The following is a 27,153-nucleotide window of genomic DNA, read 5'->3' on the forward strand; positions in this document are numbered from 1 at the left end:
AACAGTAGGTAGGCACACTAAGGACATGTGAGTGTTGTGTGTGGTAACTGTAAGGTTGTGTCTCTTGCTCCTGCCAGACATTACAACACTGTGGGGGGGAACCCGCATCAGGGTGAAGGTCAACAAATCCATGGCTAGACTTCCAAACATGCTGCCGATGCCTGCGTACTGTACATTCTTGACAAGCAACCTCGGCTTCTTCTACAGCAGCTAACAGGCTGTAACACATTACGTCTCTGCGCTTCTAATGCAGCACATCTAGCTGGCAAAAAACTCACAGCGATTGCACTATCACCCTGTAAAGTGTGTATAATGTGTCCATCAAATGGCATATTGCATGTTAACTTGTTATTGAATCACTGTCTCTCTAGGTTTATATGATAAACTGATAAATGATTAATGATAAATTATGATAAATTAATTAGACCTAGCACTACAAACTATCAATCAGCCTGAAGTATAGGAAAAATCACCAGGCTACTTGTTGCATGGAGTGTTGCTGCATTATCTTAGTTGAGCAAACACGCTATCAAAAAATTGAAAGGTTGACATGGAATGTAGAATTTTTGAAGAAAGATGGAAAGAGGAATATTTCTTTTTGGAGATAAATTGCAAACATATATGCTATGTATTTGTTGCATTTTTCTCTACTAATTCTACATTGAAGATGCAGTTTCTCAGTGAGTGGTAGGCAACAAATTGATTGATTTAAAATAACAAATAAGAAAGTAGCCTAAACTATCCATGTGTCGACTTGAGTCACACTGCAAAAAATAATCTGGTCCCTGAAGGTCTAATTTGAAAGAATGTGGTCCACTACCTAATATGAGACCCCTGAGTTTGTCGTTAAAAAACAGCTTGACAACAGAAAGGGCAAATAAACACACACAGAAAGCCACACTGGTCATCAGCCAATGGCCAACAGAGGCAGCGTGCTGCTATTAGAAATTAAAAGCACCACAGCGGTGTGAGTCATGGCATGAACAGCACTCCTCTGGGCAAAGTGCCTTCTACCAGCCTGCTTGCACCCAAACCACAAGCATCCCTGAGTTATGCAACAGCCGTTTGTGCAGACCTCCATCTGTCTTTTTGTCTCAGGTACCGATGGCCATAAAGACGGACAGGTCAGCTGAGGTTTCGGCGTCCTGTTTTGATTTTCTAAAGAAGAATCTGTCATCTAGATGAAGCAATGTGAAGAAGACGTGATGTGTCTAAGTGCATTTCCAGGTTCTCGCTCTGGAAAATGTGCTCTGAAGGTTAACCGGATCGGGCCTGGTGCTCACCGGGCCCAGACTGTTTATTACTTAGGTAGCAAGGAGGTGACCTGAGATAAGTTTACTGTGACAAAAGTTCTTCTTTTGTCTAGGACATCTAGGAACTACCCAACAAATAAATCCATATAAAAAGCAGGATTTATTGAGACTGATAACAAACGTTGATGTCCTATTTACAGTGCATTGTTAGGGAGCTCATAAGATAATTACAGTTATATAATAACTACATTATTTACATTCAAATAAAATGTTATTAAACATTAGACACACTTACAGAATTGTCTTATCATTATATAGTCATCTTTCATTCTGGTAAATCAAAGTGGACATGGTTTGGGGGGAAAAAATGCCACTGCCCAGTTTGAAAACTGGGCAGTGATGAAATACCATTTCCATTATTGCCTTACATTTAGTCTGATTGCAGCAAAAAGGTGCAGAAAAATAGTAAAATTAGGCTTTAAAGTGCACTTCCAGAGTGGATATCTTGATTGTGTCTTGTTAACCGATTGAAGGGTTGACTCTTCCCAGCACAGCAGTCTTCAGAGCCAGGCAGAGAAACCGTGTTTTTCCTTCACAACCCAGATGCTGTCAATCACTTTGCCGTACTGAAACACAAAGAGAAGTATTCTTTCTTACTTGACCAGTGATACATGCCTTTGACCTGTAGAGACATATTCTTTCACGGGGTAACACTGTGTGCACATGTGCTTGTGTGCATGTTCACCTGGTCATCAGAGACCTGCTCCAGGTAAACATGGGTGGAGTTGACTACTTGCATGCGAGTGTAGCCATAATCTCTGCTGCGGAAAGCACTCCACTCTTTGGGGTTAGGGTTGAATGGGTCAATCTTCTCTCTGCAGCCCTGCAGTGCAATAAACAGCAATTAAACTGCATCGTCTCTGTCCTCTTAGTGGTGAGCTGCATGCCTTTCTTCCACAGAGCCCTGTGTGACATTTACAACTGTGGCTCTGCCTTGGTGTGTGCCTCCCCGCACTTTGATATAACGATGACTAACCCATCTGTGGTTGGATGACGAAAAGTGCCAGTTGACCGCTGCACCAGAAATCACTTAACCAACAGAACAGCTGCTATTATACTCATGGCGCACACCAGCTGGTGCACACAGAGGGCTGCATGCATAACATGGTTTTTGATGATTCTGTGGTCAATTCTTTTATTGATCTGTGTGTTCACTCTGATGCGAGTGTACTTACAGCAGAGCCTGTGATAATGTGCACTGGAGCTTTGGGATTCATATAAGGCTGCTCAGTGCTACCGTTGTACACCTACAGAAAGAAAAGGATAGTGAGTGTCTTGTATTGATCCAAACCCAAATTGGAAGACAAGATGGTCATGAATTAAGAAACACAGAAACTGACCTTGTCACCATAGACGGGCCAGAGCCTCTCGTACGTGTGTTCGTGTGCCCACAACTCCAAGTCCACTCCTTGGAATGATATTTCACGACAGATGTCAGCCTCCCACAGAAAAAAATATTCTGACAACACTGCTCAACTATGGAACTGGCAGCAAAAGCACCATCTAAGTATGATCCTCTGTCTTCAGTTAACAATGTTTCTCACGTTGTCTGCCCATTTAATATTCTGATCTCTCAGCTGTCAGTGAGTGCTTAAGATGTTCACAACCAAAAACTTTAATCATGAGCCAAACTATTCAGAGCAACAAACAAAAGTCTGGGGAAATTTAATACAGGAAAAACATTTGGATATGGGCTGTTGGGATGTTTGCCAGACCAAAGGCCTGCTTTTTTAATAGACGATTTGTTTGGATTGCCTTAGTGAAGTGGTGGGACATTAGCCTGTCTGTGCGTGCAAATTTGTGATCCTAAACACCCATTAGCAGCACACAGCTGGTTGTCAAAAAGGGACCATACCATAGCGGTAAAATAGATCCTCCAGACCGGGCGCTGGCGGTTTGGTGTCATTCCTTCCCAGCCGAACCTGACACAGAACAGAGAATTAGAGACAGCACGACCTGGCATCACCGTCTGATACACTACCTGGGACAACCTCGGCGTGCCCGTGCCAGCCTCGCTTAACGACGATGCCAAGCACTGAGAGCAGCGGGTCCAACTGGAAACTATGTGGTCCAAATTGCTGTGATTATAACGGTGTAACCAGATCAACGTGCTTAAGGGCTGCGAGTCAGACTGGCCGTCGTGCCACAGACGTGACAGGTCTGCTACCGAGAGCAATTAACGTGCCAGGCAACGCAGCAGAGAGCAAATCCTGCAAATGCCTTTATGTAACAAAGTGCAGCCTTTAACAATATGTTGAAGGCTGTACGTGCTGTTCTTCACATATCCACCAAGGTACTGTAAAATAAACCATGGGTGATTTGTGGGTGATTTACTCATTGTAGACAAAGCAAATAATAGCCTACTGGGTAAACAGTCATATTATGAGGAACTTACGTAATTATGCTTTCCTGTTAAATGTCTTAAATAACAAGGGTGGCTGTTTTGCTCAGTCGTACCTCTAGTCTTTCATGGATTAACGGGCTACGCACTTATCACTCTGCATCTACCTGTCTTTGCTTTCGTCCAACTCTTCTTTACCGTCATGTTTTTCAAAACCCAAAATGAATAAAGATAGCGGTCGTTAGGCCTCATGGAGCTGGCGTTGGAGCACCATTGTTCATTCATGTGTTCAAAACATGTAATTTGTTCAGTTTCGGTTGGCAAGAAGCTCAGAAGACAGCACCTGCAGGACGGCAGATGTGCTACTGAAAGTAACATGTAGCTAAAATCTTCATGCATCAACTCAAAAAGGCTTAGATTTTAAAGACCGGTCACAGAATGTTGAGAATCAGTATCTTATCATTCAAATGAAGGTCGTGATTTATCAGAAAATCAGTGTTTTTACCCAGCCCTACTGTATACCAATGACTGATCACCTGTCTACATGTCACTAACATTTCAACATTCATGAGCTCTTCCGTGTTGGACATACATAGGAGTCAAACTTGGTGCAGTCGTCTTGGTCGTCATCGGAGCAGTACATGGGTCTGTGTCCCATGGTAATGATCCATGGACGCACTGCTCGATTTTCTGGCTTGTTGGCTTCCTGGGACAGCAGGAAAATGTAGACCGAGACACAGACATATAAATGTGTGCAAGGCAGACAGAGAGAGGTAGAGTTAAGAAAATTCTTTCGGAAGAAAACAAGAATCTTGTGAATAAATGAGCGAGGAAGTGAATGAAAATATTTTGGAAGATGAAAGAGCATTTGATATTGTGTTAAAATGGAGAGAGAGAGAGACAGCGAGGTTGATGAATGTGAGCATGCGAGAGTGTGTGTGGGTGTGTGTTTGTTGCTTTTCCATGTGAGAGTGCAGGAAAGAAAGCAGAGCACTTAGCCAGCATGAGCAGATTTAATTGGGGTGGTCACTAACCTCAAGGTCTTTCTTCAGCCACTCATACTGCTTGAAGAGCAGCTCCTGGCCAAACATGAGATAGAAGTAAACTTCAGTGGAGAGAGAGATGATGTGGGCTGACCCCAGGTCCCAGCTGCGGACACACATTGTTAAAATTATACACAGCCCTGACCCACTGGGGGAAGCATGAGTAAAGTCAACCGATAAGCAAGCTCAGACCTCAGTCTTCCTTCCAGAGTGTGAAAAATAGCCTCGTATATCACTGCTGCACAAACTCCACACACCTTTTATTTTACAGGCATGATAATTTGCGTTTGATTATGGTGCCAGATCAAAGGATTCACTTTGCTGCATTAACTCACACTTGCATTTATCAGTTATTTGCAATGGCATGGGAAGTCTGGGTGTACTTTTGACTAAATGTGACAAGACGTGGGACACTTTTGCGACATTTGTGTGTACATGTCTCACAAACTGTATGTTTTTCTTCTGTTTCTTTCATGGGAGTTCTGGTTGCCTCTTCAGTATCTAGGCGTCCTCTGCCTCTGCCTCCCTCTGTTCCTACTATGCGTGCACATGATGGAAGGGCTCTGATCCAGCAGGCCTGTCTGGTCCAGGCCCAGGGACTGAAGAGTGGGCAGCTGGCCTGTGGTCTAGCACTGTATTATCTTACTGCCTGAGAGAATGAGCCTGAAGTGGGCCATGAGTCAACCCGTCAGATGTATGGCTCCTTTGTGTAGTCCCTGTGTCCCTGAGATAAGAGGCAAACTAAACTAATAGACGGGGAGCTTTACTCTACTCTCCTCGCCTGCCAATTCGTCTGGGTTACCTCTTTCAGCTCATTAATGGATACTTAAATACAGTAGGAGGTATGGTAAACTTTAACATGATACTTTGCATAGGGCCCCTGTCAGGAAAAAAATAAAGGTTTCGCTTTCGAAGCACTAAACTTGTCACAGTGGGGTGCCCCGGTGGCTCACCGGACAAGAGCACGTACCACTAAGGCTGAGTCCTGGGTTCGAATCCGACCTCAGGTTATCTGCCCTCTCTCCCCTGCCTTTCCTGTCTCTCTCTACTGTGACTGTCAAAGAATAAAAAAATATATATATCTCGTCACGGTGTTCCACTCTAGAATCCACTTTTGATGCGGAGCTGTTTCACCTACTCAGGCACAGCAATTCAAATTCATGTGGATTACCTGCTGCACTTGTGACATAACTCTATATCATGTACTGCGATACAAGAGGACCAATTTTATTTTTCTGCTCTCTTACCTGTACCATAGACTCTCAGTCTGGCCTGGCATGCTGAAGCGATTTCTATAGTTGGAGAAGTTGCTGAAAATAGATGAAAAAGAGAGAAAGAAAAAAGTTAATTAGATGGACTGACCATGCAATCTACATTCCTTGAAGAAATACCAATTAGAAAGAGACCTCTTGCTCTCTATCATTTTGCGGTGTTTGTGCCAGAATGCATAGACTGCAATATATTTAGAATACGCTGAACATAACCACAGCTTAGTAATAAAATATAGCGAACCTACCATTCTTAAAATTACTCTCTAATTTCAGTAGTTCTTTTGTTATTTGTCCCTCTTAAGTTCTCATTTGAATTGGCCAGGGGACGCAGGGCAGTAAATCACATGATAAAGATGGCTCTAAGACTGTAGCTGTGACATCTGCTTCAAACTTTCACTGAAAGCAGCGAGTCTTCAGACGTTTAAAGAAACCATACACTGGTACCATGCTGTATCTATCCTATCAGTGGGTCCTTCCTCAGATATGAAGGGACACCTGCTGTAATCAATCCAATCTACCGCTGCCACCACCTTTGCCATTTATCAACTCCAACAGGTTACCACCGACTCACAAGATAAAGACACACGGAAACCTCCCATCAGATAAAACAACCCTATCCTGAAATACCACACCTGCATCAAAAAGACCACCAATTTCCTCTTCCACCCAATAATGTGCCAATGTCCAAATATTACAGTTGGCACAAACTTTGTTGACACCCACCACACAAAAAGGCCTTTCTCTTTTTAGGGAAGTTCTCCTTGACGCCAATCCAAAAATCTGTTTCTTCTTACGGCTTTTTATTTCAGCATAAAACATAGAGCCAATCTTTTCTCCGGCCCATTAACATAGCTAGGTGATTTGAGTAATTGCTTTCCTATCTTATGTAAGAGACTGAGAAAAGATATTGGGCTGCACGGTAGCCAGGCAAGGTAGCCAGCTTTAAGGTCATGTGACAGGGTTAATGTAGGGCTGGGAGTGACTGGAGAACGATTCGGCCAGATGTCAAAGGCCCAGAACAGGGGCAGGGGCAGAGGATGATCGAGAGAACTATCCTAATGCTGAGCAAGTCTAAAGTTAATGAGACCTGTGATGTCTGCTGACCTCGAGGTCAAGATTAAATAGCCAAGGCCAGTATCATAATTGGCCCTGGGTCAGCTTGTGAGCTGTGATCATTCAACACCGCCCTTCCAAAATTAAGAAGAATGAGCTCAGCCTCTCTTTATATCCATCCTGAGTATTCTCCTGTTCCTTCTGTTTTTCTCTAATTTATAACATATCAGACATAATTCAAAATCATCCTAATCATCATATCGATAAACACACATCATTTCAGGTACCATAATAAAATAAAATTTTGATGACTGTAGATGAACCTCATTATGTTGCCATTAGTAACAAAACATTAAGTAGAGTAATTATAAGTTATATATTCTAACTCAATCCCACAAATCACACAAGCCAAAATAGAGCCATCAAGTGAGATTAGTTCCTGACAAAGGAAATTAAGGAAATTACGGTCTCTACATCTGAACTAGAGCCATAGGCTCTGACTACAGCACTGAACCAGGGTCAGTCACATGTTACTGGGTTTATACTCCCATCGTGTGGTTAGGCAGGGAACCAGCAGATGTTAGTTCATCTGTTGACGCTGTGGGATACGAGACCCCAGGGCCTCTGATCTCAGACAACACACCTATTATTCACCAGGCAGCAAACATTTAACGGTACCTGAGCAGCAGGAGGAGAAGCAAAGCCATCAACAAGCCTTTGTTTGTCAGTAAAAAAAAAAAAAAAAAAAAAAAACACACACACTCTAGGAATCCAAACACAGCAATATAACAGGGCATGCCTCAGACAGGGAGTGTAGAAATATAGTCAACAGCTTCTCTTTTTTTCCCCAGCTGAGCGGTGGAAAATCCAATTGACTCTAAGTATGATAAACTTATATTTGTTTCATTAATCTCCATTATAGCAGCGTAACATAATGTGAGTCATTCCCTGTAACCCCAAATGTGCTCGTTTCCATGTGTTTGCTTTTCCATAAAAATGAGACCAAGATACAGATCTGGTGGATGTTCCAGGCTTCAGGGATGTCAAATCCAGTGCCAGTACATTGACTACTAAACCAGCCCAACAAGACTATTCCTCTCTCATCAAATTTGCCCTTTCATCAACTGATGAGCTTTTGAGTCCAGAGGCTGCCTGTTTAATCCAGGCAGCTGGAGAAATTAAAGCAACCAGTGTAGCCTGCAAGAGACACATCACTACATTCCCATCACAGTCCATTGTTTCAAATGGCAACGGTTACTTCCCATTCACTCTGAGAGCCCAATGAGCCATACATTGTGCTTGGGGAACAAAGGCGTTCTTGATTAGGGCCTGAGTGTCTTATGTGGACCCACTGCTCTCATCCTGCTGGAATGCTGACTGGCTACTTTTGTGGTCAGAGCTGTTTCAATTGCCTTTTAACCATTAGATTTTGAGGTTGGAAAGAGAGAGGGAGAGAGAGAGGGACAGAGAGAGAGAAAGAGAGAGAGAGAGAGAGAGAAAGAGAGAGAGAGAGCAGAAGCCAGCTGCTGTGAGATTCAGATTCTTAACAGCACCACAAAACAAAACACAAATTGAGGTACAAAACTGGGAGAGGGGAGCTAGATTGCTGGTTATGTAATGCAATGAGCTGGTTACTGATATCAGGTTCCTATGTGGGTACGCAGGGCCAAGAAAAACAGACTACTGTTTGCAGCTTCTTAATAAAGCCCAGCAGTAGTCACATTATACAAGGCAAGAGGCAAGGACTGTCTGAGAACATGAGGGGCATGCAAATATTATGGTGGGGAGTTTTATATCCCCACTCCCTCCGACACATACATACACACACACCACACGCACACAAACACCCACAGCTAGCTCTAGCAGATGGGCTTGGAATTTAGGATACGTTAGTTGCTGATCCGCAGGATATAGCACGTCTGAGGCTCTGGGGTCTACTGAGGTTTGTTCCCTCTGTGAAAGTATTTCATTGGTTTGGAAACCCTGATCAAAATACCAGGGACTAAAGCTGTAAACTGACTCAGATAGCTGCCATACACTATCTGACTAACGAGGATACATACTGAGGGACAGGACACTAAACCACTTAGTGGTGCAGTTTGTCAGACTATCAATACACACCATGCTGATTGATTCTGAGCTGGGAATTGATTCTCATCTACTCAGACATCTGACTAATGAGACAGCATGTGCTGTAAATCTGGTGGGCATAATGACAAATCTCAGTTCTAGGGACAATGACACAATATCAATACACAACACGCTGCTTAAATAAAGGGCATTGGCGGCCGCATTAGTACACACACAGGATGTGTTTGGTTCCTGGCTTATCCTACAACACTTCGCCCCACTTTCCTGTCTCTCATCACTGTTCACTCTCACATAAACAAGCACTGTTTTGACCACTGGTGTCCTGCTGGTGTGTTTTTGTGATGGAGGAAGGCAAACTGTAAGAGAACAGGGTGTGTATATTTTGGCCTGAGGGTGGCGCTACAGGAAACATGGGGTCACCAAAATAAACAGGGTGCATGCTCATGAACATCTGCACAATGGATTGAAAAATATCAAATTGGGCAAGGGGTGGTGCTATAAGGAGACTTATAGGAAATTAACAGGGTTCATCTTCTGGGGAGCATTCATGGCAATCCATCTGATAGATATTGAGATATGTTTCTTCGGAGTAAAAAGTTGGATGGACACACCCATACATGGATGAACAGACAGACGTGGTCGTCCTCAGGCCCTGCCTGCCAGTGGAGCAAAAACAGCCTTTCAGTGAGAGAAAAAAAAAAAACAAAGCATAAAAATAAAAACATTCCATGCCCTGAATGTTGTGAATTATTTTGGTGATGACAGCTCAAAATGCAGACCGAGTTCCCACCACCAGTGATTGTCTTTAAGGCCTAAAAAACAGATAGAGAGCCGATCGCTCCGAGTCAGCTAAATGTTTGTTTTGGAGAGCGTCAACTTGTTTAGATGTTGGTGGTTCCTGATGCTGCTCCAGCCTTTGGAGACTGAAATAGCTCCCATCTGTTCCAATGGTACAGTGAATCGCTTTCGACAGACCAAAGTGTTTTCTGCAGTGGAAAAACTGTGGTTGACCAGAAAGGTTGTTTTTCTGAGCTTCACACCCCCCTCATACACACACATACACACATACGGACATACTTTACATTTACAGTAGCTGATTTGTGAATACATCTTGTCAGAAGGCATCTGGCAAGTCTCTCTCACCAATATCAAATACAGCATGTACCGCTGGCTTTGCCTAAAACCCTTTAATAATAGTATTGCCACTGATCATACGTGACCTGTACGGAATGTAGCGCAAAATGTAAACGAAAAGGAAAACATTAGCTAATAGGGAGCAGAAGACAGACAGACAGCTTCCCTGCTGACTCACTGCCTCTGAACTGTTCATAACAGTGTCGCCTTTAAGAAACACTGCTGCACTGAATATGTGCAACACGTGTGTTTGACTGCGCACGTGTGAGAATGTGTGCTCGTTTGTGAATATACACCGAGATGAGAACAGAGAGACACGAGAGACATCCATCAGACTTCCACCTACTATGTAGCTTCGTGGTTCCCGGGACAGGTCATGTAGGGCACATAGGCTGCTATGGACTGGATCTGCCTCATAAACTCATCTCCGATCCTGGCATTATCCTGGAACAGTGTCATTAGGAATTAAACATCATGCCACAGATAATACTGTTACACGGGCCATAAGTTTAATGCTGACAGGAATGGATGTATCATTTTTCTCCATTAAGTGATATATAGCCAAATTTGTTGTAGGAATCCAGTAAGTCAGTTTTCCAGACATCTTGAGGAATGTACCATATGCATACCAAATAAACCTCATTGAAACCCAAAGCGATTACCTCCAAGATATCCTGATACTGGCACCGCGGTCCATGGCTGTTCTTACGGCTTTCGCTGCCACAGCCGTTAATGATCTTTCAGACGTAGTTCCTTTTTTCTGTTTTTCTATTTATAATATCAGCAAAGCCACAGGATGTACTTGGGACATTCCAGCTGAATTATGGTGATTAATGTTTGAGTCGTCTGCTGATTGCATCTAGCATTTTTTCTCCATATTTGAGAAAAAGCATGAATGGTGCAGGAACTCAGCAATTTAAAATCTCATTTTTTGGAAAATGATTTGTCATCTAAGAGTAGGTTTTGTCCATAGAATATCAAAGATGGCAGCAGGTCTGTTTTCAGATGCGGAAATATGTTATTGGGACTTATAATATGGGGTTTTAAATGCCCCTATTTTATTCATGAAATACTTGGGTGACATGACCCTAACTCTAGTCTTTCACCACAGGCTTATGGCATTTCATAGTAATGCTAATCACAAGTTATGTGTTCTAACCACGGCTGAGGGCCTTTATATGAGCTGACAATAAATAATGGGGAGCCTGGGGAACAGCATGGTGGGGAAAGGTGGAGCGGCTTAATCTCATCTGTCATTCTGGAATTAGGGGAATATATAAATGGCTTTTAGAGTATAAGACTTTGATGAAAGAATTTGCTTTCAATAACTCTTCAGCACTCAGTCTTAACTATGCACTGGTTTGTTAAGAGTTCATGAAATTGGGAGAAAATAAAGACGTACCTCATGCAAGTCATAGGCGAAGTCCCCTGTAAAACACAAATCATACTTATAATAATATAGTAAATAGTTATTATAGACTTAGGATGGTATTAAATGGTTTTACAAGCGAGTAGCTGGCATCACAAGACCGTTCATTTTCAAGCTAAAAACACAACTGACAGGATTATTATTACTGTGTTATTTTGTATTGGAATATTTTCCCCTTCACTGGACGTTTCTATGGGGTCTCAGCTAGATCACTCATTTTTGTATCGAGAAAATGGGACTTTATTTTTATTTTTTTATGTCAATTACAGGCTACCCTAAGATGCAACAGAGTTAGGGGTGTAACAATTCATTGCATTCATGCATCAATTATAAATTCTGCTGATTCAACTGCACTGATCTGCTAAGAGAAATAAAAAGAATGAATCACTGTTACTTCAGCCTGCATCGATATGAAATGCATTGAACTGAATCAATATTCACGTCTTTCTGTCCGTGCTATTGGAATTCCTCGGTCACCAAAAGAGGTCAATAAAGATCACAAATAGGTAGATCAACCTAAAATGTTACGAGAGGGCTGCCACCAAAATCATGTTTCATCATCTGTTTCCAGAAAGATAATTGTGTGTGTATGCTAACTAACCACTTCAACAAATTACGGACAGTTTCCGTTGTCATAAAACCTCCTGCTAATGAAAACATTTTGTTTACACAGAAGTTCAGTACAAAAAAAAGAAAAAGAAAAAAAATAATAATGGACGGACTTCACTGTTGATTAAGATTTTGCTTTCAGAAGCAGAAGTATTCTGTGACTTGATTCAACAGGTCTTAGAATACAAACCAATACAGGGACCAAATTTGAATTACTAAAAGATTGATCCTCATACTTTAGATACTGTTAGCTGCAAAACTAACATCAAACAATTAACTAAGTGTGTGCTGTCGATGTACAGCAGGATGCATCCCCTGCGTTTGGCATGACGGTGGCGCAGGTCTAAAGGTTATAGGGTCACCAAAATCAACAGGGTTCTTCCTCTAAGGGTAAAAAATGTGCAGGGGAAATTTGAAAAAATTCAAATAAATGGTATTCAAGTAATCAATCAGAGCTTGAGTCTGCAGTAGCAGATGTGTCAGCGGTCAGGGTGAGGCCATTGTTTCGCAGAAATAATTAACATATTGTATGCTAAAGCCTGTGCACTGGACTTATCAACTGGAGACACAGAGCTGCGTTCATGCCAACCCTCTCATCACATTTTGGAGTGATGAAGACTGATCAGACAGAACTACTGCATTCAATTACAGATGCATTTATGAAAGCCAAAAGAGACTCGCAAAAGGTCTTGCACAAGAGAAGTGATTTTCCAGTGGGCCAAATTCCCAAATTGCTGGCGTAATCCTTTAACTGCTTATACAACACAGCTGCAATCTTGAGTTAATTTTTTTGGTAAGTGCATGTGGCCACTTACCTATGTGCAGGATGACATCGTACATGCCGAGCTGGGTCTCCTTCTGCAGTCTGGCCAGAGACTGTGGGTTCTCATTGCCCAGGTCACCATAGAGAGCAAACCTGGGGCTGAAACTGGTGCTGTCATTGAGAGCAGTGAAGTAGAACACATCACTCCAGCCTGCATCGCTGCCACAATGGTACGCTAAAGTTCACAAAGGGGAGGAAAGACACTATGCAGATTTGTATGGTGAACTATTGTGACAAAACATAGAGAAAAAGTCAGTAACATCAAAGTCCCACCCACCATAGGCTGAAGCAGGTTTGAGGCCTGTGAGAGTTACCCTATGGATGTACATCTTCCTCTTCTCCTCTCCTGAGTCCACAAACAGAGAAGCGCTGCCTGTGGCGGCCATATCAAAGAGCCGACCCCCCAGCACGCCATACTCCACCTTGCTCTCTGTCTTATTGAAGGTGGTCCAGGTCACCAACATGGAGCCAGGGACGCCTGGGAAGAAAAGGCCAGTTATTCATAGTGTGATGCAGACTGATCCGGCAGAACTACTGCTTTCACTTACTGAGGCCTTTGCAGAGGCCAAAAGACACTCACGAAAAGGCTGCTATTGCACAAGAGTAGTGACTCTCATTTCACCTTTGGCAAAAAAATAATAGGAGAGCCGCGTTAGGCTGAGTACCAATTTAATCCAGACACACATTAAATAAGTAACACATGTCTCACATGCATAAGAAATGACAGAGAACGCATTTATTGTAGTCTCTGCCATCTTTACTCTGTGTTATGCAAGGGTGACATTTGACATTTATGATATTTTTGGCATTTCTGGTGATTGAGATCTTGAGACCTTACAGTTAAAGTATAGCCTCTCTGATCACGAGGCTATCCACCCACTTACCTGCATGCAATGTGACACAGCACGCTGAATTAATATCAAGTTGCACCTGGCATTACAGACTCTAATTCTCTGTCAGAAGACCTGCGATATAATGTATCTGAGTATTTAGATATAATAGCAGTAGTTATAGTAGTTTCTGTTTATTGCAGAGCAACATCATATACACTAGTAGGCTACTAGTGTATGTGCACTAGTCCACTTTCTAAATAATGTTATATAAATGGTTAAAAATGTTATCAGACATCAGCAAACTGTATGACCTGGATACTAGTATGCTTGTAAGATTCAAACAGTTTTCTTACAGTACATGAAAGCACAACAGGCGGAGGAGCACAAATTAAAAACCTACCTGGATAGGAGAGGTGCACCTGCTCTGGCTGGGTCCAGATGGGAGGAACACCAAGCACCAGTATAGGTGCAAGGCTTAACATGGCATAGGCAGCATAAGCAGGCAACATTTTAGCACCAAGGTGCAGAAGTACAGTCCTGGAGGGAAAGCTGTGCACGCAGAACATAAAGACACACACACACTTCAGATACAGCCATCACATGATTTTAAAAGCCCTCCTATGAAAAGTCATATGACACTGACTTCCTGATACAAAGTAGGCCAAATAAACCTCTGTGTTGATGCAGTGACAGTGACACACCTAGACAGTGATAATGTCTGTAATGAGGGAACCAGTCATCCAGAATGATGAACCAGCAAAGACAAAACAGCACAGTCAGCAAGAGCAGCATGGAAACGAATGATTTGTCAATAAAAGCAGCTGATGTTTTTCATTGTGCATTCAGGGAAGCCACTGCTTTTTCTCTGAGCAAGAGTCATGAAGAAAAACAAGCGTCATCCAACAAGCCACAGCTTGCCTCATACCGCTGATAGATGCGGTTATCACGTCTCACTGGTCAGGACACTGCAAACAAACGCTGAGGCCAGTGGCTCTCAACCATGTGCCATCTACGCTCAAGCACATGCAGGCTTTCAATCCAAGCGAAACACCACAGCAGCAAATCCTCAGTGATTGATTAGTGCCTCTCTGGTTGAAGAGGTGCTAATCAGTGAAATCAGCAGCTGCAGTGTTTTGGCTGTAATGAAGCCTGATGACTCCCCGGACATGATGATGGCACATGATTGAAAAGCACTGATCTAGGCCACTGCTGAAAGAGTTGTTTGGATTTGAATTTTGCACCAACGGCATCGTAAGCAGTCGCTAGAGGGCGCACTCACCGCACACTGTACTAACTGCACAAACTTGAATGAGATGCTTGTGCAGTATGGGTGGTACAGTCTAAAACTGACTGGTCGACACGCGTCCAAAATGTACAACAGGAAAGTTTAGTTTACGTTAGCTAAATCAACTGTGGACGCCTCTGGGTACGAGGGGAAAGCAAGGTAAGTAATGTTTACTGTCGCTAAATTTGTCAGAGAAACATAAAGTGACGTTAATAATTTGTCATAAGGGTCGAGGTTATGGTTAGCAGTCGCTGTCACGTCTTTACAAGAGACCATTTCTGTTTCTGACAGTCTTGTATCTTAATTTTGACAGCTGGTTGTGTGTTATTATTACGCTAAAGAGTAGTTTAGCTGACGTTATGCTAGTGCCGAGCAACAGAAAGCTGGTCATTTACTCCCTGAGCATCACTGACAAAAGGAAGGGGAATAACACGACGAGCCTTCACAAACAAATACACCCTTTTTAATATGTGAATGAATCTTCGAGTAGCATAATGAGGATACTTACAACGAGCTGAGCTGTTTTTGGCACCGGGGCAGTTCCTGATTACGTCATTGTACTGAGGGAAAACAATGCGCACGTGGATTGTGGGTAATTGTGTTTTTATTTGGCCAGGTTGTAGTGAGGCTGGAAACTGTTTTAAATGGTATCACCCACACTGTCTGTAGACATGTGTGGATGTGTGTGTGTGTGTGTGTGTGTGTGTGTGTGTGTCAGAGAGAGAGAGAGAGAAGGCGACATATTTCATCATCATCATCATCATCATCATCATCATCCTCATTTATAGCCACAGTAATTTGCTGTGAATTGATTGATGGGCTACTCTCCTCACAGATCTGTAATGGACTCTAACAGTGAAGACGGAGAGAATCAAAATCATGAAGATGCCTTCCAACAGGATATGGTCCTGTACAAAGTGAGCTATTCTCACAGGAGAAACACACATGAGGTGAGGTCATGCATGATCATACTTTGACTAAAATACACAACTGTGTGCTCAACATCCTGCACTATAAGTAACCGTGCAGTAACTGTTGCTTACTTACATATCTGCAGGTGGATTATGATAAAAAGGAGGAGTTCAACAGAAAGAGGTACATCAGGTTTTGTGGTTGCATTATGACCTGTCATGTTTCCAACAAGTGTGCAGCCATGCGTTGTGTGATTTGACTTGCTTTGTTTGGTCATTTCACTCTAACCCAGATACCCTGTGAGTCGGTCTGGTAACAGCACGGGCAGAGTGAAGCGGGTCGTGTCTTGTAAAAGGAAGACCCATCATCATACAGTGACTCGGAAGAAACCATCTGGGTTTGGGCGGACTCATGACACAGCCAACAAAGAGAATGAGCTGAGCTGCATGCAGGACATGCAACAGGGAATATTCAGTATGGACCCTTTCGAGTTCCCGTCCAGTGTCAATAACCACAAGACTAGTAAAACCGGTTCCAAACACACCGACTACTTCACACTCACTGAGGTCAGAAATATAATTTTAGTACAGACCGTGTTTCTATTCTCCTTGATACATGTTGGCGCTAATATGCATGTGAAAGAATCTCACCCAGATGATGCCTTTCAGCTCACCAAGGATCACGGCACAATGACCAATGTGCTCTTTGGAAGAAATCTGAGACTGAAAGTGGCTTTAACGCTGTGGCAAAGAAATGTGGGAGAATTGTTGACATACTTCCTGAGGTAAATAGACGATGTTTTTTAGTCGACTTCAGCCGTCTGGCATGCAGTCTGTGCGCTCAAATTTAAGAAATGTAATGACATCAGTTTCTTCCCACAGAATTCAAGACACGGGTGTGTTTGTTGATTTTCTTCCACTGATAACCAAAAGGTAAGAGACTTGTATTTTGAAGGGGCTAGTGTCACAGTGATTACAAGTAATTACATGATTATGTAATTAGTGATTGCAAGTAAATGTTCCTTTTATGTCACGTTCACCACAGTATTAACGACGACTCTCCCAACATTACAATTGGCTGTTGTGTTGACCTCTTCCCATTGGTTAAGAATCTCCTAATCAATCCATATGAGGAGTGAGTATTCCTAATGCAATGAATCATCTTGTAACAGAATTATTACAGGATGGAACAGAAGCAAAAACAAAAGCAGCACCAATAATTACACAAATACAAATGAATTAAGGCTCTCTTTTTATTCTCATACAGATATCTTATAGTTGGTTTAAAATGGATAAATTCCATTTTGAAAAACTGGTGGGATGAACTTAGAGCAAGTGGCTATAGTGGATCAACCAGCCATCCACTGGATAAGTAAGTATTGGTGTGTTCATTTGTGTTTTTGTGTGTGTGAGCTGAAAGATAAAGTAGCTGACTGATTGATTTAATGTTTATCAAAAATCTCTCTCTGTGTAAATATCCTCTAAAAACACCAATAGTCATCTCTACAATATCACCACAACAACAATATTGAGGTGTGCAGTCAGAAATCATGTAATATTTGATTTTGTCCAGCCCTTAGACACAATAAGTAACATAGCAACAGTAAAGAATATAAATTAATGAATAAATAACAATATTACAATATTTTGTTCACATTTGTTGCAGAAATTTCCAAGTGTTTAATCAGCAGTTAGTGGAGTTGTGGCACCAGGCGCCTTTTTTGAAATCTGTTCCAGGAACTGCAGGAGATAATGCAAAGGTCAGCACTGTGTGTATGAATAGAGCATCAACAATGTCATTATTTACTTTGACTTTTATTTCACAAAGATGTCTTAGTCTCAAGCCCGTCTTCTCTTTCCCCCAGGACATTGATTCTTACCTGTCACAACTTACGTGATGACACCGGAGAGCCAAATCATGGACTTTCCTCTGGGAGCAGCCTTATGAATTTCAAAGAATCTACAGTCCAGCGTTTCAAATCATGGACTCTTATGTATCAGCTGCTGTTTAGAAAAATAATGAGGCCTTTTAACATGCACCTACAATGCCAACGTGTTCATGTACAGTAGCATTTGTAGTTTACAATTTTCAGAGCAACTTGAAAATCATTAAGTACAGAGAATGTGCAATATAAGTGTAAAAGAATGGGACCTTTGATTTGATTATCTATTCAGTCACCAAGTAAACTATTATAATTATCTTAAGTTAAATGATAGATGTAGCGTTGTTCACTTTCACGGATGTCTCAGGAAGTCAGGCATTTGTTAGTATAAGAGGATTTTGGCAAAGTCTAGCCTTTGTTGTTAATGTACTCCATATTTGCTACAATGAATACAGAGTTTTTTTGTGTCTGTAGAAAGAGACTACAGTGATGTGCCTCTGAGTTTTTGCAATGCAAATTGACTATACACCCCTTTTACGGAGCTGCAGGGAAGTGTACACACTGTTCTTCAACAGCATGAAATAGTAAAGAGTTAGAAAACAAACAAGGCTTACCGGGTCACCAGCAGTAGATTTCAGAGTTCAGCAGTGGAGTCGAGAGTTACACAGGCCTCTAAAGCGCAGCTGGACTTCAGCCTCATCCACTCTTGAAGTGCTTTCAATAAAATAGAGATACAGGTTCACAATCTTGCTTGACACAGATAAGTGAAGGTTTGGTGTCTCCCATTGTGATGTGAACCTGAGGGTGAAGTCCAGCTGTGACGAGGCTGTGGAGGCCTGCGTGGAAGGGAAGGCGCCTCAGTCTGGACTCGACAGTCAGCAGCGTTGTTTGCTTTTTCACTCTGTGCAGTCAACACAGAGTGAGTGGCAGAGGATTCAGCTGCAGAGCACCATCATTTGTTCTATACCGTCATCTTATGCTGGCGACTACGCCGAAGGTGAGTGTATTCATTTTGTATTCATTAATTTTTATTTGTTCATTTTGCAAATCGATTTGTGCTTGTTCCTTATTCAGTTCAATAAGAAGGCACGCAGTACCTGTATTATTGATTTAACAATGTTGGTTTGACAGTAAAGGAAAGTAAAGGATGAGGTGTCTAAGATGCTGGCTGCTGGCCATGCTCCCATTGTTGCTTAGTGTGACTGGAGCTCACACTGAGCATCTCCAGGCTGAGAACCTCGCTCTCCTTCCCCCTGAGGAGCATAAATTGGTCCTCAACCATGGAATGAGAGGTATGAGAGGAGACTTTCACCTTCTGTGTCACCACCGTCTACAGAAAACGCTCTAGGCTTTCATGCTTGCATTTGTATGTTGTAGAGAAATCAAACTCATCAAACTTGTGGCAAAGTTTTTTCCATATAAAATGAGAATAAGGCAGTATGTGTGCCTTGTGTGATTCCTTTGAACAGCTGCATGTCCTTTATCACAGATGATAGTCTGTTTGGATTCTCCAGGGGGTGTAGGTCAAATTCCATGCTCTGGACTTAAACTGCTCAGTGACTCATGTATGATAACTGTGATATCCCATTAGAATTTATTTGTTATCACAGTGACACAGTTTGTCAGATAAACAGTTGTAATGATTTGGCCAAGCATCAGTGTTTTACTATGCTTGTCTGACTGGGAGACATTGAGAAACTGGACCTGCTGGAAGTGGGGTTACCATCAAGGTAACAACTCATTGCTGAAAAGAACACCACTGCCATTGCAAGTTTAACATTCGTCTGCATTGCCATGATATTTATGGATGGGTTATAGATAGTGCCCCAGTTTAAAATTAATCAGTCAAAATACAGTTGGCAGTTTTATAGAATTTTAACAGTTAAAAACCCAGGAGCTCATGGGTGGGCATTTATTTTGAAAGCTGCTGCTTCACCCCCTCAACAAAATGCACTTTCTTTCTTTCTTTCTTTCTTTCTTTCTTTCTTTAGTGATTTAATTTTAAATATGTATTTATAATAATTATAATGTAATCAAACATTCTTTTTTCCCTTTTTGTTTTTCACAATTTGCTAATCTTTTTTGCCATGTTTTTGAAAGAGTGAATTCTCTCAGGTTTCTGAGGGGTTAATGCTCAGTATGGCTTTTAAGAATTCATAGTCATGACTGATGTGTTAATTTACCCAACAGTGCTGCCCAGGGACTGCCATGAAATGCTGATGACCTCTGCAGGCCAGGCCAGAGACGGGGTTTACCTCATCCAACCTGGTGATGCCCCAGTTTTAGCCTACTGTGCTATGCAAGAGGGAGGCTGGACCGTGGTGCAGCACATCACCGTCAACAGCAGCGTGAACTTTGATCGCACCTGGGCAGAGTACAAGCAGGGCTTTGGCATCCTCACCGGGGATCACTGGCTGGGGAACGAATACCTGCATTTGCTCACTCGGGGCCCTGGGCGCTATACACTGGGAATAAAACTGGTAGACAAAGATGCCATCACCAAAATGGGCGAGTATGACCCATTCCTGGTGGAGGGTGAAGGAACAGCATACAGGCTGAGACTGGGGCTGTACCAGGGCACGGCTGTTGATGCACTCACTCAGGACACAGAGAACTACCTGCATGATAACCAGAAATTCACAACTAAAGACCGAGACAATGACAACTACTTCCAAAACTGCGCCAAGCTGGAGTTCCAGGGGGTGGCAGGAGGGGGTTGGTGGTACGACGCCTGCGCTGGTGCCAACCTCAATCGGAGGAATGTCATTTACTGGCAAAAGGACTGCAACAAGGAGCACCTGTGCAAGTATGCCTGGATGATGGTGAAACCTTCAGAAACAGTAAAACTGATTCACACTGGACAATGCAACAAGGATGAGCTATGAGGACAGTGTTTTCAGAAGGATTCATGATACCGTACAAAGCAGGGATAGGTAACAATGTACAATACAGTGACCACAATATGCAGCACCACCTGATTTCACTGTTTCATGCACCTTCAACCAAAGAGGAGGAACTAATTAGTGAACTGAACTGATGTAACCTTTGAATAGAGCAAAGACTTGCATACTTTTGGCACACCGTTGCTCATGGTTGCCTATCCCTTTGTGTAATGATATTAAGTTTACGCCTAATAGCTGTTATGCTTGACATTTACTTCAACACATTTTATTCAGAAATGCATGGACACATGGATCACAAAATACTATAAAGAAAACAGGAACTGTTTGATTCATCACAAACTTCCAAAATATAAAACTGCAGTACGGTAGTGTTTACACTTTTTTTGTTTTTTGTTTTTTGTTTTTGTTTTTTATTTGTTTTATGTTTTAAATTTTTTTCATAATACATCAATGTACTTACAGCAAAGCATCTTTTTTTATTTCCCAAATTGCAAGTGCAGATTTCTGGTTTATCACAGTTACAAAAAAGTGTATCATGACATCATAGCTTATCACACATGTAAAACATATTTTGTACTCTCCCACCCAAGGCGTACTGAACTCTGAATGTAACATCTCACAACATCTCGACAAACAGCATTTTGGCTACAGTACTTTACAAATTTGCATGAAATACACATGACTATATGACGATATAGTTATTCAGCTAATCCAGCTAAAATATTGTATTTCAATCTTCAAAGAAAAAAAGAAAATATCCTGAGGATAGAGTAATAAACAGACTGTAACAAATAGAGAATGTATGCTCTGAAACCCTCCTCTCCTGCTCACTGTGTATGTAAACACTTGACATTGGACATTTAGCAAGTTTGTGATCGAGTTAAAACAAAATTACTGGCAATAGCTTCTTTAGTTTGGATTTGAATGATTTGCCAGAAAAACTCAGGGTGATTTATTCATTCCTGTCATATGATTCACGGAATCACTACTCCCTCTTCACCTGTGTTTTGATGGAAAGTTATGGCAAAATGTACTGTTAAAATGTAATGGTAAAGACTGAAGCTTAATCTGTGATTTTTAATTTGATAAATGACAGTGGCACATGTGGAAAGGCTTTGATTATCATCAGTTACAATCTTGGCTTAGCAAACAGATTCTGACATCAGGACAACACTTATTAGCCCTTTAAAATAAAATAGCAATACCAAAATGTGCATCATCAATACAAACACAATACTAATAATATGAAACAATCAGTATGTATTATTTTATGACATTTTGTGCTGAAGACTATCAACTTGGGCAGGGAAATATTTGTATGTTTTAATACTCTTGAAACCATGTACAGTGTCTTAAGCCATTGGGGAAATTTCATTATGATCTCGATATACCAAAATGAGCATGTTCAATACAAGCACAATACGCAGATTATGAAAGAATCTTGTTGTATGACATTTTGTGCATAAAAGAATCAATCAGGGGGCAAAATAGTGGTATTTTTAATGATTTTGAACCAATATACAGTGTTGATTATTACACTGGGACAATTTGTGGATGCTCCCCCATGTTTGTCGTTTGACAATAATCAACATACAGTGGGCCTATTGATTAAGGAAAATTACAATTAATCTACAACCTTTTTGTTTGTACTTCAGATGCCACCTATCAGGTATGATTCAAGTTCAGAAAAACCAAGATAATCTTCAGTGCATATATCTGATTCATAGCCATCATCATACACTGTCATACTAGAGGAAAATAAATGGTTTATGTCAGTTTAGTGCTGACCATAGGGTTTTGTCCATACCAGTAGAGTTTCTCCTCAATTCTTTTCTTCTTCCACTGGCAGAGTAGCAGCATGCGAAAAGTCTTTTGAAAAGTCTTGTTACAAAGGGCATAGCACATGGGATTGACGGTGCTGTTTACATAGCACAGCCAATAGCCCAGATGCCAGAGCGAGAGGGGGATGCAGTCTGAGCAGAATGTGGAAATTAGCACCATGATGTTATAAGGCGTCCATGTTAGGATGAAAGCCAGCAAGATCGCACTGAGGGTCTGCGCTGCCTTTCTTTCCTTAATCAGCACCATCCTCTTCCTCTTGGTGATCTGGTTCTTCAGCGTGGCATCCATGGGCTTAGATGTCGAAGAGGTGGATGGGGCACTCATGGACTCGGCTGAGGAAAATGTTGACGGTGCCATTTTGGTGTCTCCATTCTTGCTCTGCTGCTCAGCATCACTGTCTTTGGCCACAGGTTTGAACTTGTAGGACACACACTTCTTGCTCCTCTGGGAGTTGCTTTTGGGTGATGTGTGGAAGAAGCTGTCGTCTTCATAGCTGCTGAGTTGCTCGTTCTCACTGCCCACTGCACTCTTGATAGTCTCACAAGCCTGGTTCCTGAAAGAGGGCTGCAAGGGCCCCGGAGACACAGGCCGCTCCTCATCTTCTGAAGAGGCGTAACTGTTGAAGGTAGTCAGCTGATCAGCTTTGGACCACTCGTCATTGGTGGTGGCCGCTGACTTGGCTGCATTGCTCCTGCTAGAGGAGGACCAGGAGGCTTGGTTCCTGTCATGTGAGGCTGATCTCAGTTTACAGCTAAAACAGGATCTGATAATGGTCTTCTGGGGCTGGGCAACCCCAGGGTCTGCAGAATAGTTAATCCCCCGGAGTTCCGCCAGATCTTTGGTCCTCTTCTCTGTCTCTTTGTAGATCCGGCAATATAGGATTGTCATGATTGACACCGGGATATAAAACGCAGCAATTGCTGTCCCAAAGGTTATTACAGGCTCAGAGAAAAACTGGATCTGGCATTGCCTCTCCGGGACAGTTCTTTTCCCAACAAAGTACTGCCAACACAGGATCGGTGGGGCCCACAGAATAAGTGACACCAACCAGGCCAGACCGATCATGACCCCAGCTCGTTTTGGTGTCCGTTTGGCCCTGTAGGTCAGAGGCCGAGTGATGGAGAAATATCTGTCAAAGCTGATCACCAACAGGTTCATAACTGAGGCATTACTGGCAACATAGTCTACTGCCAACCACAGGTCACAGGCGAGATTTCCCAAGGCCCAGTAGCCCATCAGTATGTAAGAGGTATACAGATTCATCGAGAACACACCAATGATAAGGTCTGCTGCTGCTAGACTCAGCAGGTAGTAATTGTTCACAGTCTTTAGTTGACTGTTTACTTTGAAGGAGACCATTACCAGAACATTCCCCACAATGGTGATGAGGCTGACTATGGCTGACACAGTGGCGATGGTTATCACCTCCCATAAACTGTGCGTGACCAGCTGAATATCCGTTGTGCTGGTATTTACAGTGGAGTTCAGTATGTTCACTCCTTCCATGGTCTTGGTCTTGTGTTCCTTGTCATATAACCAAGACTAGGGTGTTTGGATTTGCCATTCTTAGTAAGAGTTCCTGGAAAGACAAGAAAGAAAAGGTTATACTCTTCATCTGTGCAAGGTAAAACATGTACATGAGCAAAAAAAAAAAAAAAAAAAAAAAAAAAAAAAAAAGTTCCCTTAATAGCCACTAGATGCCATCATTGCTGTACAAAATCAGGGAAATATCAAGGTTCACACTTGACTTTGTGTAGGGTAATAATTCAGGTCTGGTATGTTTTGTGATTTAAAACTACAGTGAAATTGTAATACCTTGTAATAAAAACTGAAGCAGCTATTCGACATATCACACAACCAGGAATGCTGATATCATTCACAATGTACTAAAACATAAGATCTCAGCAAATTATGCCTGCATATAAAGCTGCCATTGATTTTATAATTTGCTCTTAATTATTTGGGTCCATGATTTGTATCTATTAATAAAGTTCAAGTTTATTTAGAGGCCTTAATCAGTTTCACAGTCTCCAGTGGGCTTTAGAAGCCCACGGTTTATAGGAAAACAAAATGACACCCAGTGTCCTGAACCCTCATTGTGTGGTAATTATTAAACTATAGACTTCTAACAGTTTTCTAGTCTTCTAACTAAATTAGTCCATTTGCCATCTCCCATGAGTATACACATATGGAGTCTTTTAGGCAATCTATGGCAACATCTGTGGCACATTTCAAAAATCCAGGTCATTACATAATCTAGTTCCTTGGTCTAAATCTGTGGTGTAACCTTAATGGTGCATGAACATAGCATTTATGGAACTCAAGATGGTGTGATAATACATCAAAAATAGCTCAAGCTTATGAATAAGGCTACAGTCCACCAGTAGCAGACAAAATGCGATGGCAAAGTTATTTAGGGGTTTGGAAGTTCTTTGAATAATCTAGTGCTACCTGGATGAGTTTACCCAGCCCCAACAAACAGTATATTTGTTCTTGGTGACATTACAGCATCACATTGATGTGAAACTCAGTGTGCACAAACTGTGAGTGATAAAATAAGGGAAAAAGGTGGTATGTAAAACACTTATATGACATTTCTGCAGAATAATCATATCAAATAGCTTTCAACCACTCACACATGTAATTCCTGTGTAGATATTTCAGTCATTAGAATTTACATGCTTTGATGAATACATCAGAGCTCTGTAAGGATACTGATCAAGGTGTTTTTATTGGAGAATCAAATGAACATCCACGACCTGTCGTCATGGTCACTAAATCATTATGAACTGTCTTACATCTTGACCAGATCAATTACTGAAACACCATTGTCCATGCCATTTATAAGAGAGAGGACCATGAAGCAATCAACAACATGTCATGTAACACCAATCCTACTGTAGAGGCTAAGGCGATAAAATAGTGATGAGAGGTGGCTATAATTTCTCTGCTCTCTTTATCAGTCAAATGTGACATCAGCTTTCTCACCTCATATTGTGCCTGGAAATACTTATGGGAAAAAAGGGAAGGGATGAAAGCACTATGTTAGTGAAAGCCAATCATGACCTATCTCTTTGTAGACTGTGAGGCAGATGGTACATTCAACTGGGCAATTTCTACCGAGTGCATCAAATGACAGATTCACTAAGTGCCATGCTATGACATTGGCTTTAGAGGTTTGTGAAATATTTTTTTTTACATGTGAAAAGCTGTAAAATGACGAAACTATTGCATATGCCGAACCGTGAGCTTCAATGCAGAGATGTCCTGCAGTAACCTACGTTCTCCACTTGGGTCAGTAGGGTCACACATGAAAAAAAGGACAATTGTCATGAAGCAGAGACTCCTGTGTGGTCATTTCTCTTCTTCAAACATCTGTTCATAGAGATAGACAGAACTCCCCTTGCACCACCTGTACCACCTGAGTCACCTTACTTTACCCATGCATACACCTCTTTTATATTGTTCTTCTATGTCTTATCATCCTTGACCATCTCATGTAAAGGGGATGCTTCGGCTCCCATTGTTACATTCACATAATATGACTAGAGTGCGGTCATTCCAGCCGCCTCTCAGCTATGTCGAAATGTCTACTCGACTGAAGAACTCTTAACACCTAGGGGACACGTAACCCACCCCCCATCATTTCCAACCTACTATGCAATGTTTTTTTGACCCCATCCCTAACTCATGCTTTGGAAATAACTTGTCTACTCATTGGTTTTCTTTTGACAGTGCCAAGTTAGCAGGAGTGCCAGTGGCAGCCTGAGGCCCACACAAATAACATTCCAGTCACCGTGGGGTTCCTCCGGCAGCCCTTGAGTTGGCCCACAGCTTATTACCGAATGGCATTTCATATCACATCACTCAAAACCCCACGTCATTCCACCGGTCAGCACAGGTAGCACCATATAAGTCTGTCTATCTGTTTTCACTCGTGGATCGCTTACCTTAGCAGAGCCCTGTTACTGATTTGATGATGAGGTAAAATGGGACCTTGTTTTCTAATGCTGTTACTCCTCTTTCCGCCTTAGCTCATGTTCACAGAAGGGGGAGGCTATCCTGGCTAAGTGCAGGCCATTACCACCTTTTTTACATTGCAATTCCAGTCCATTTGGTCCTTTTCCATGCCTAAATATCTATTCACGCTGCAATACTGAGCAAACGCTCTCTGAGGCCAGTGTATCAGGAATTCAGCTTATATATAGATTGCATAAAAAGCTCTATCTATATAAAGCTATGTTCCTTATTTTAGAAGAAGAAGTGGACAGACTGAACTGTCAGTCATTATGTTCAGTGGCAGGAAAAGAATGAATTAATTATGACAGGTAAGTACCGTGTTTTAGAAACAAGGATATTCCCGACTCACTGATGGCTGCCGTGATGCTT

General features: G+C 41.9%; 4 protein-coding genes across 10 annotated transcripts in view; 2 read left to right on the plus strand and 2 right to left on the minus strand.

The window, feature by feature from the left end:
* The window catches only part of LOC115380726 (KATNB1-like protein 1), a 33,677-nt gene extending 15,179 nt beyond the window's left edge, over positions 1-18,498 (plus strand). Inside the window, exons 1-10 of one of the 2 annotated variants that reach the window (XM_030081920.1) lie at positions 15,105-15,384; positions 16,061-16,175; positions 16,283-16,320; positions 16,430-16,703; positions 16,806-16,921; positions 17,019-17,069; positions 17,182-17,271; positions 17,404-17,508; positions 17,803-17,896; positions 18,002-18,498. In XM_030081920.1, coding sequence (XP_029937780.1) covers positions 16,068-16,175; positions 16,283-16,320; positions 16,430-16,703; positions 16,806-16,921; positions 17,019-17,069; positions 17,182-17,271; positions 17,404-17,508; positions 17,803-17,896; positions 18,002-18,034 — 909 coding nt within the window. In that variant the 5' untranslated portion in view covers positions 15,105-15,384; positions 16,061-16,067 and the 3' untranslated portion in view covers positions 18,035-18,498. Of the gene's footprint in view, positions 1-15,104; positions 15,385-16,060; positions 16,176-16,282; positions 16,321-16,429; positions 16,704-16,805; positions 16,922-17,018; positions 17,070-17,181; positions 17,272-17,403; positions 17,509-17,802; positions 17,897-18,001 lie in introns of those variants that run through there. The other variant, XM_030081921.1, reaches the window with a different exon arrangement.
* On the minus strand, positions 1,395-15,824 carry acp7 (acid phosphatase 7, tartrate resistant (putative)). 5 transcript variants are annotated; one of them, XM_030081905.1, is made up of 14 exons: positions 15,734-15,824; positions 14,341-14,489; positions 13,385-13,585; positions 13,100-13,282; positions 11,649-11,674; positions 10,593-10,690; positions 5,945-6,007; positions 4,689-4,803; positions 4,247-4,360; positions 3,169-3,235; positions 2,654-2,721; positions 2,489-2,560; positions 1,999-2,136; positions 1,395-1,879 (listed from the first exon to the last, which is right to left on the minus strand). In XM_030081905.1, the coding sequence occupies exons 2-14, from the start codon at positions 14,447-14,449 to the stop codon at positions 1,814-1,816; spliced, it is 1,320 nt and encodes a 439-aa protein (XP_029937765.1). In that variant the 5' UTR covers positions 14,450-14,489; positions 15,734-15,824; the 3' UTR covers positions 1,395-1,813. The 5 variants fall into 5 exon arrangements, with proteins under 5 accessions (XP_029937765.1, XP_029937768.1, XP_029937764.1 ...); XM_030081908.1 differs by having other exon boundaries at positions 15,737-15,760; XM_030081904.1 differs by lacking the exon at positions 15,734-15,824 and adding an exon at positions 14,866-15,027.
* A 131-nt stretch (positions 18,499-18,629) lies between the features above and the next one.
* Positions 18,630-22,472, plus strand: LOC115380727 (fibrinogen-like protein 1-like protein). The gene is made up of 2 exons (XM_030081922.1): positions 18,630-19,311; positions 20,210-22,472. Exons 1-2 carry the CDS (start codon positions 19,167-19,169, stop codon positions 20,902-20,904), a joined length of 840 nt encoding a protein of 279 aa, XP_029937782.1. The 5' UTR covers positions 18,630-19,166; the 3' UTR covers positions 20,905-22,472.
* chrm5a (cholinergic receptor, muscarinic 5a) lies at positions 22,434-26,878 on the minus strand. 2 transcript variants are annotated; one of them, XM_030081886.1, is made up of 2 exons: positions 26,852-26,878; positions 22,434-24,273 (listed from the first exon to the last, which is right to left on the minus strand). In XM_030081886.1, exons 1-2 carry the CDS (start codon positions 26,876-26,878, stop codon positions 22,690-22,692), a joined length of 1,611 nt encoding a protein of 536 aa, XP_029937746.1. In that variant the 3' UTR covers positions 22,434-22,689. The 2 variants fall into 2 exon arrangements, with proteins under 2 accessions (XP_029937746.1, XP_029937747.1); XM_030081887.1 differs by lacking the exon at positions 26,852-26,878 and having other exon boundaries at positions 22,434-24,309.
* Between the last annotated feature and the right edge of the window lie 275 nt (positions 26,879-27,153).

This window comes from Myripristis murdjan, chromosome 22, assembly GCF_902150065.1.
Source record: "Myripristis murdjan chromosome 22, fMyrMur1.1, whole genome shotgun sequence".
Taxonomy (NCBI): Eukaryota; Metazoa; Chordata; class Actinopteri; order Holocentriformes; family Holocentridae; genus Myripristis; species Myripristis murdjan.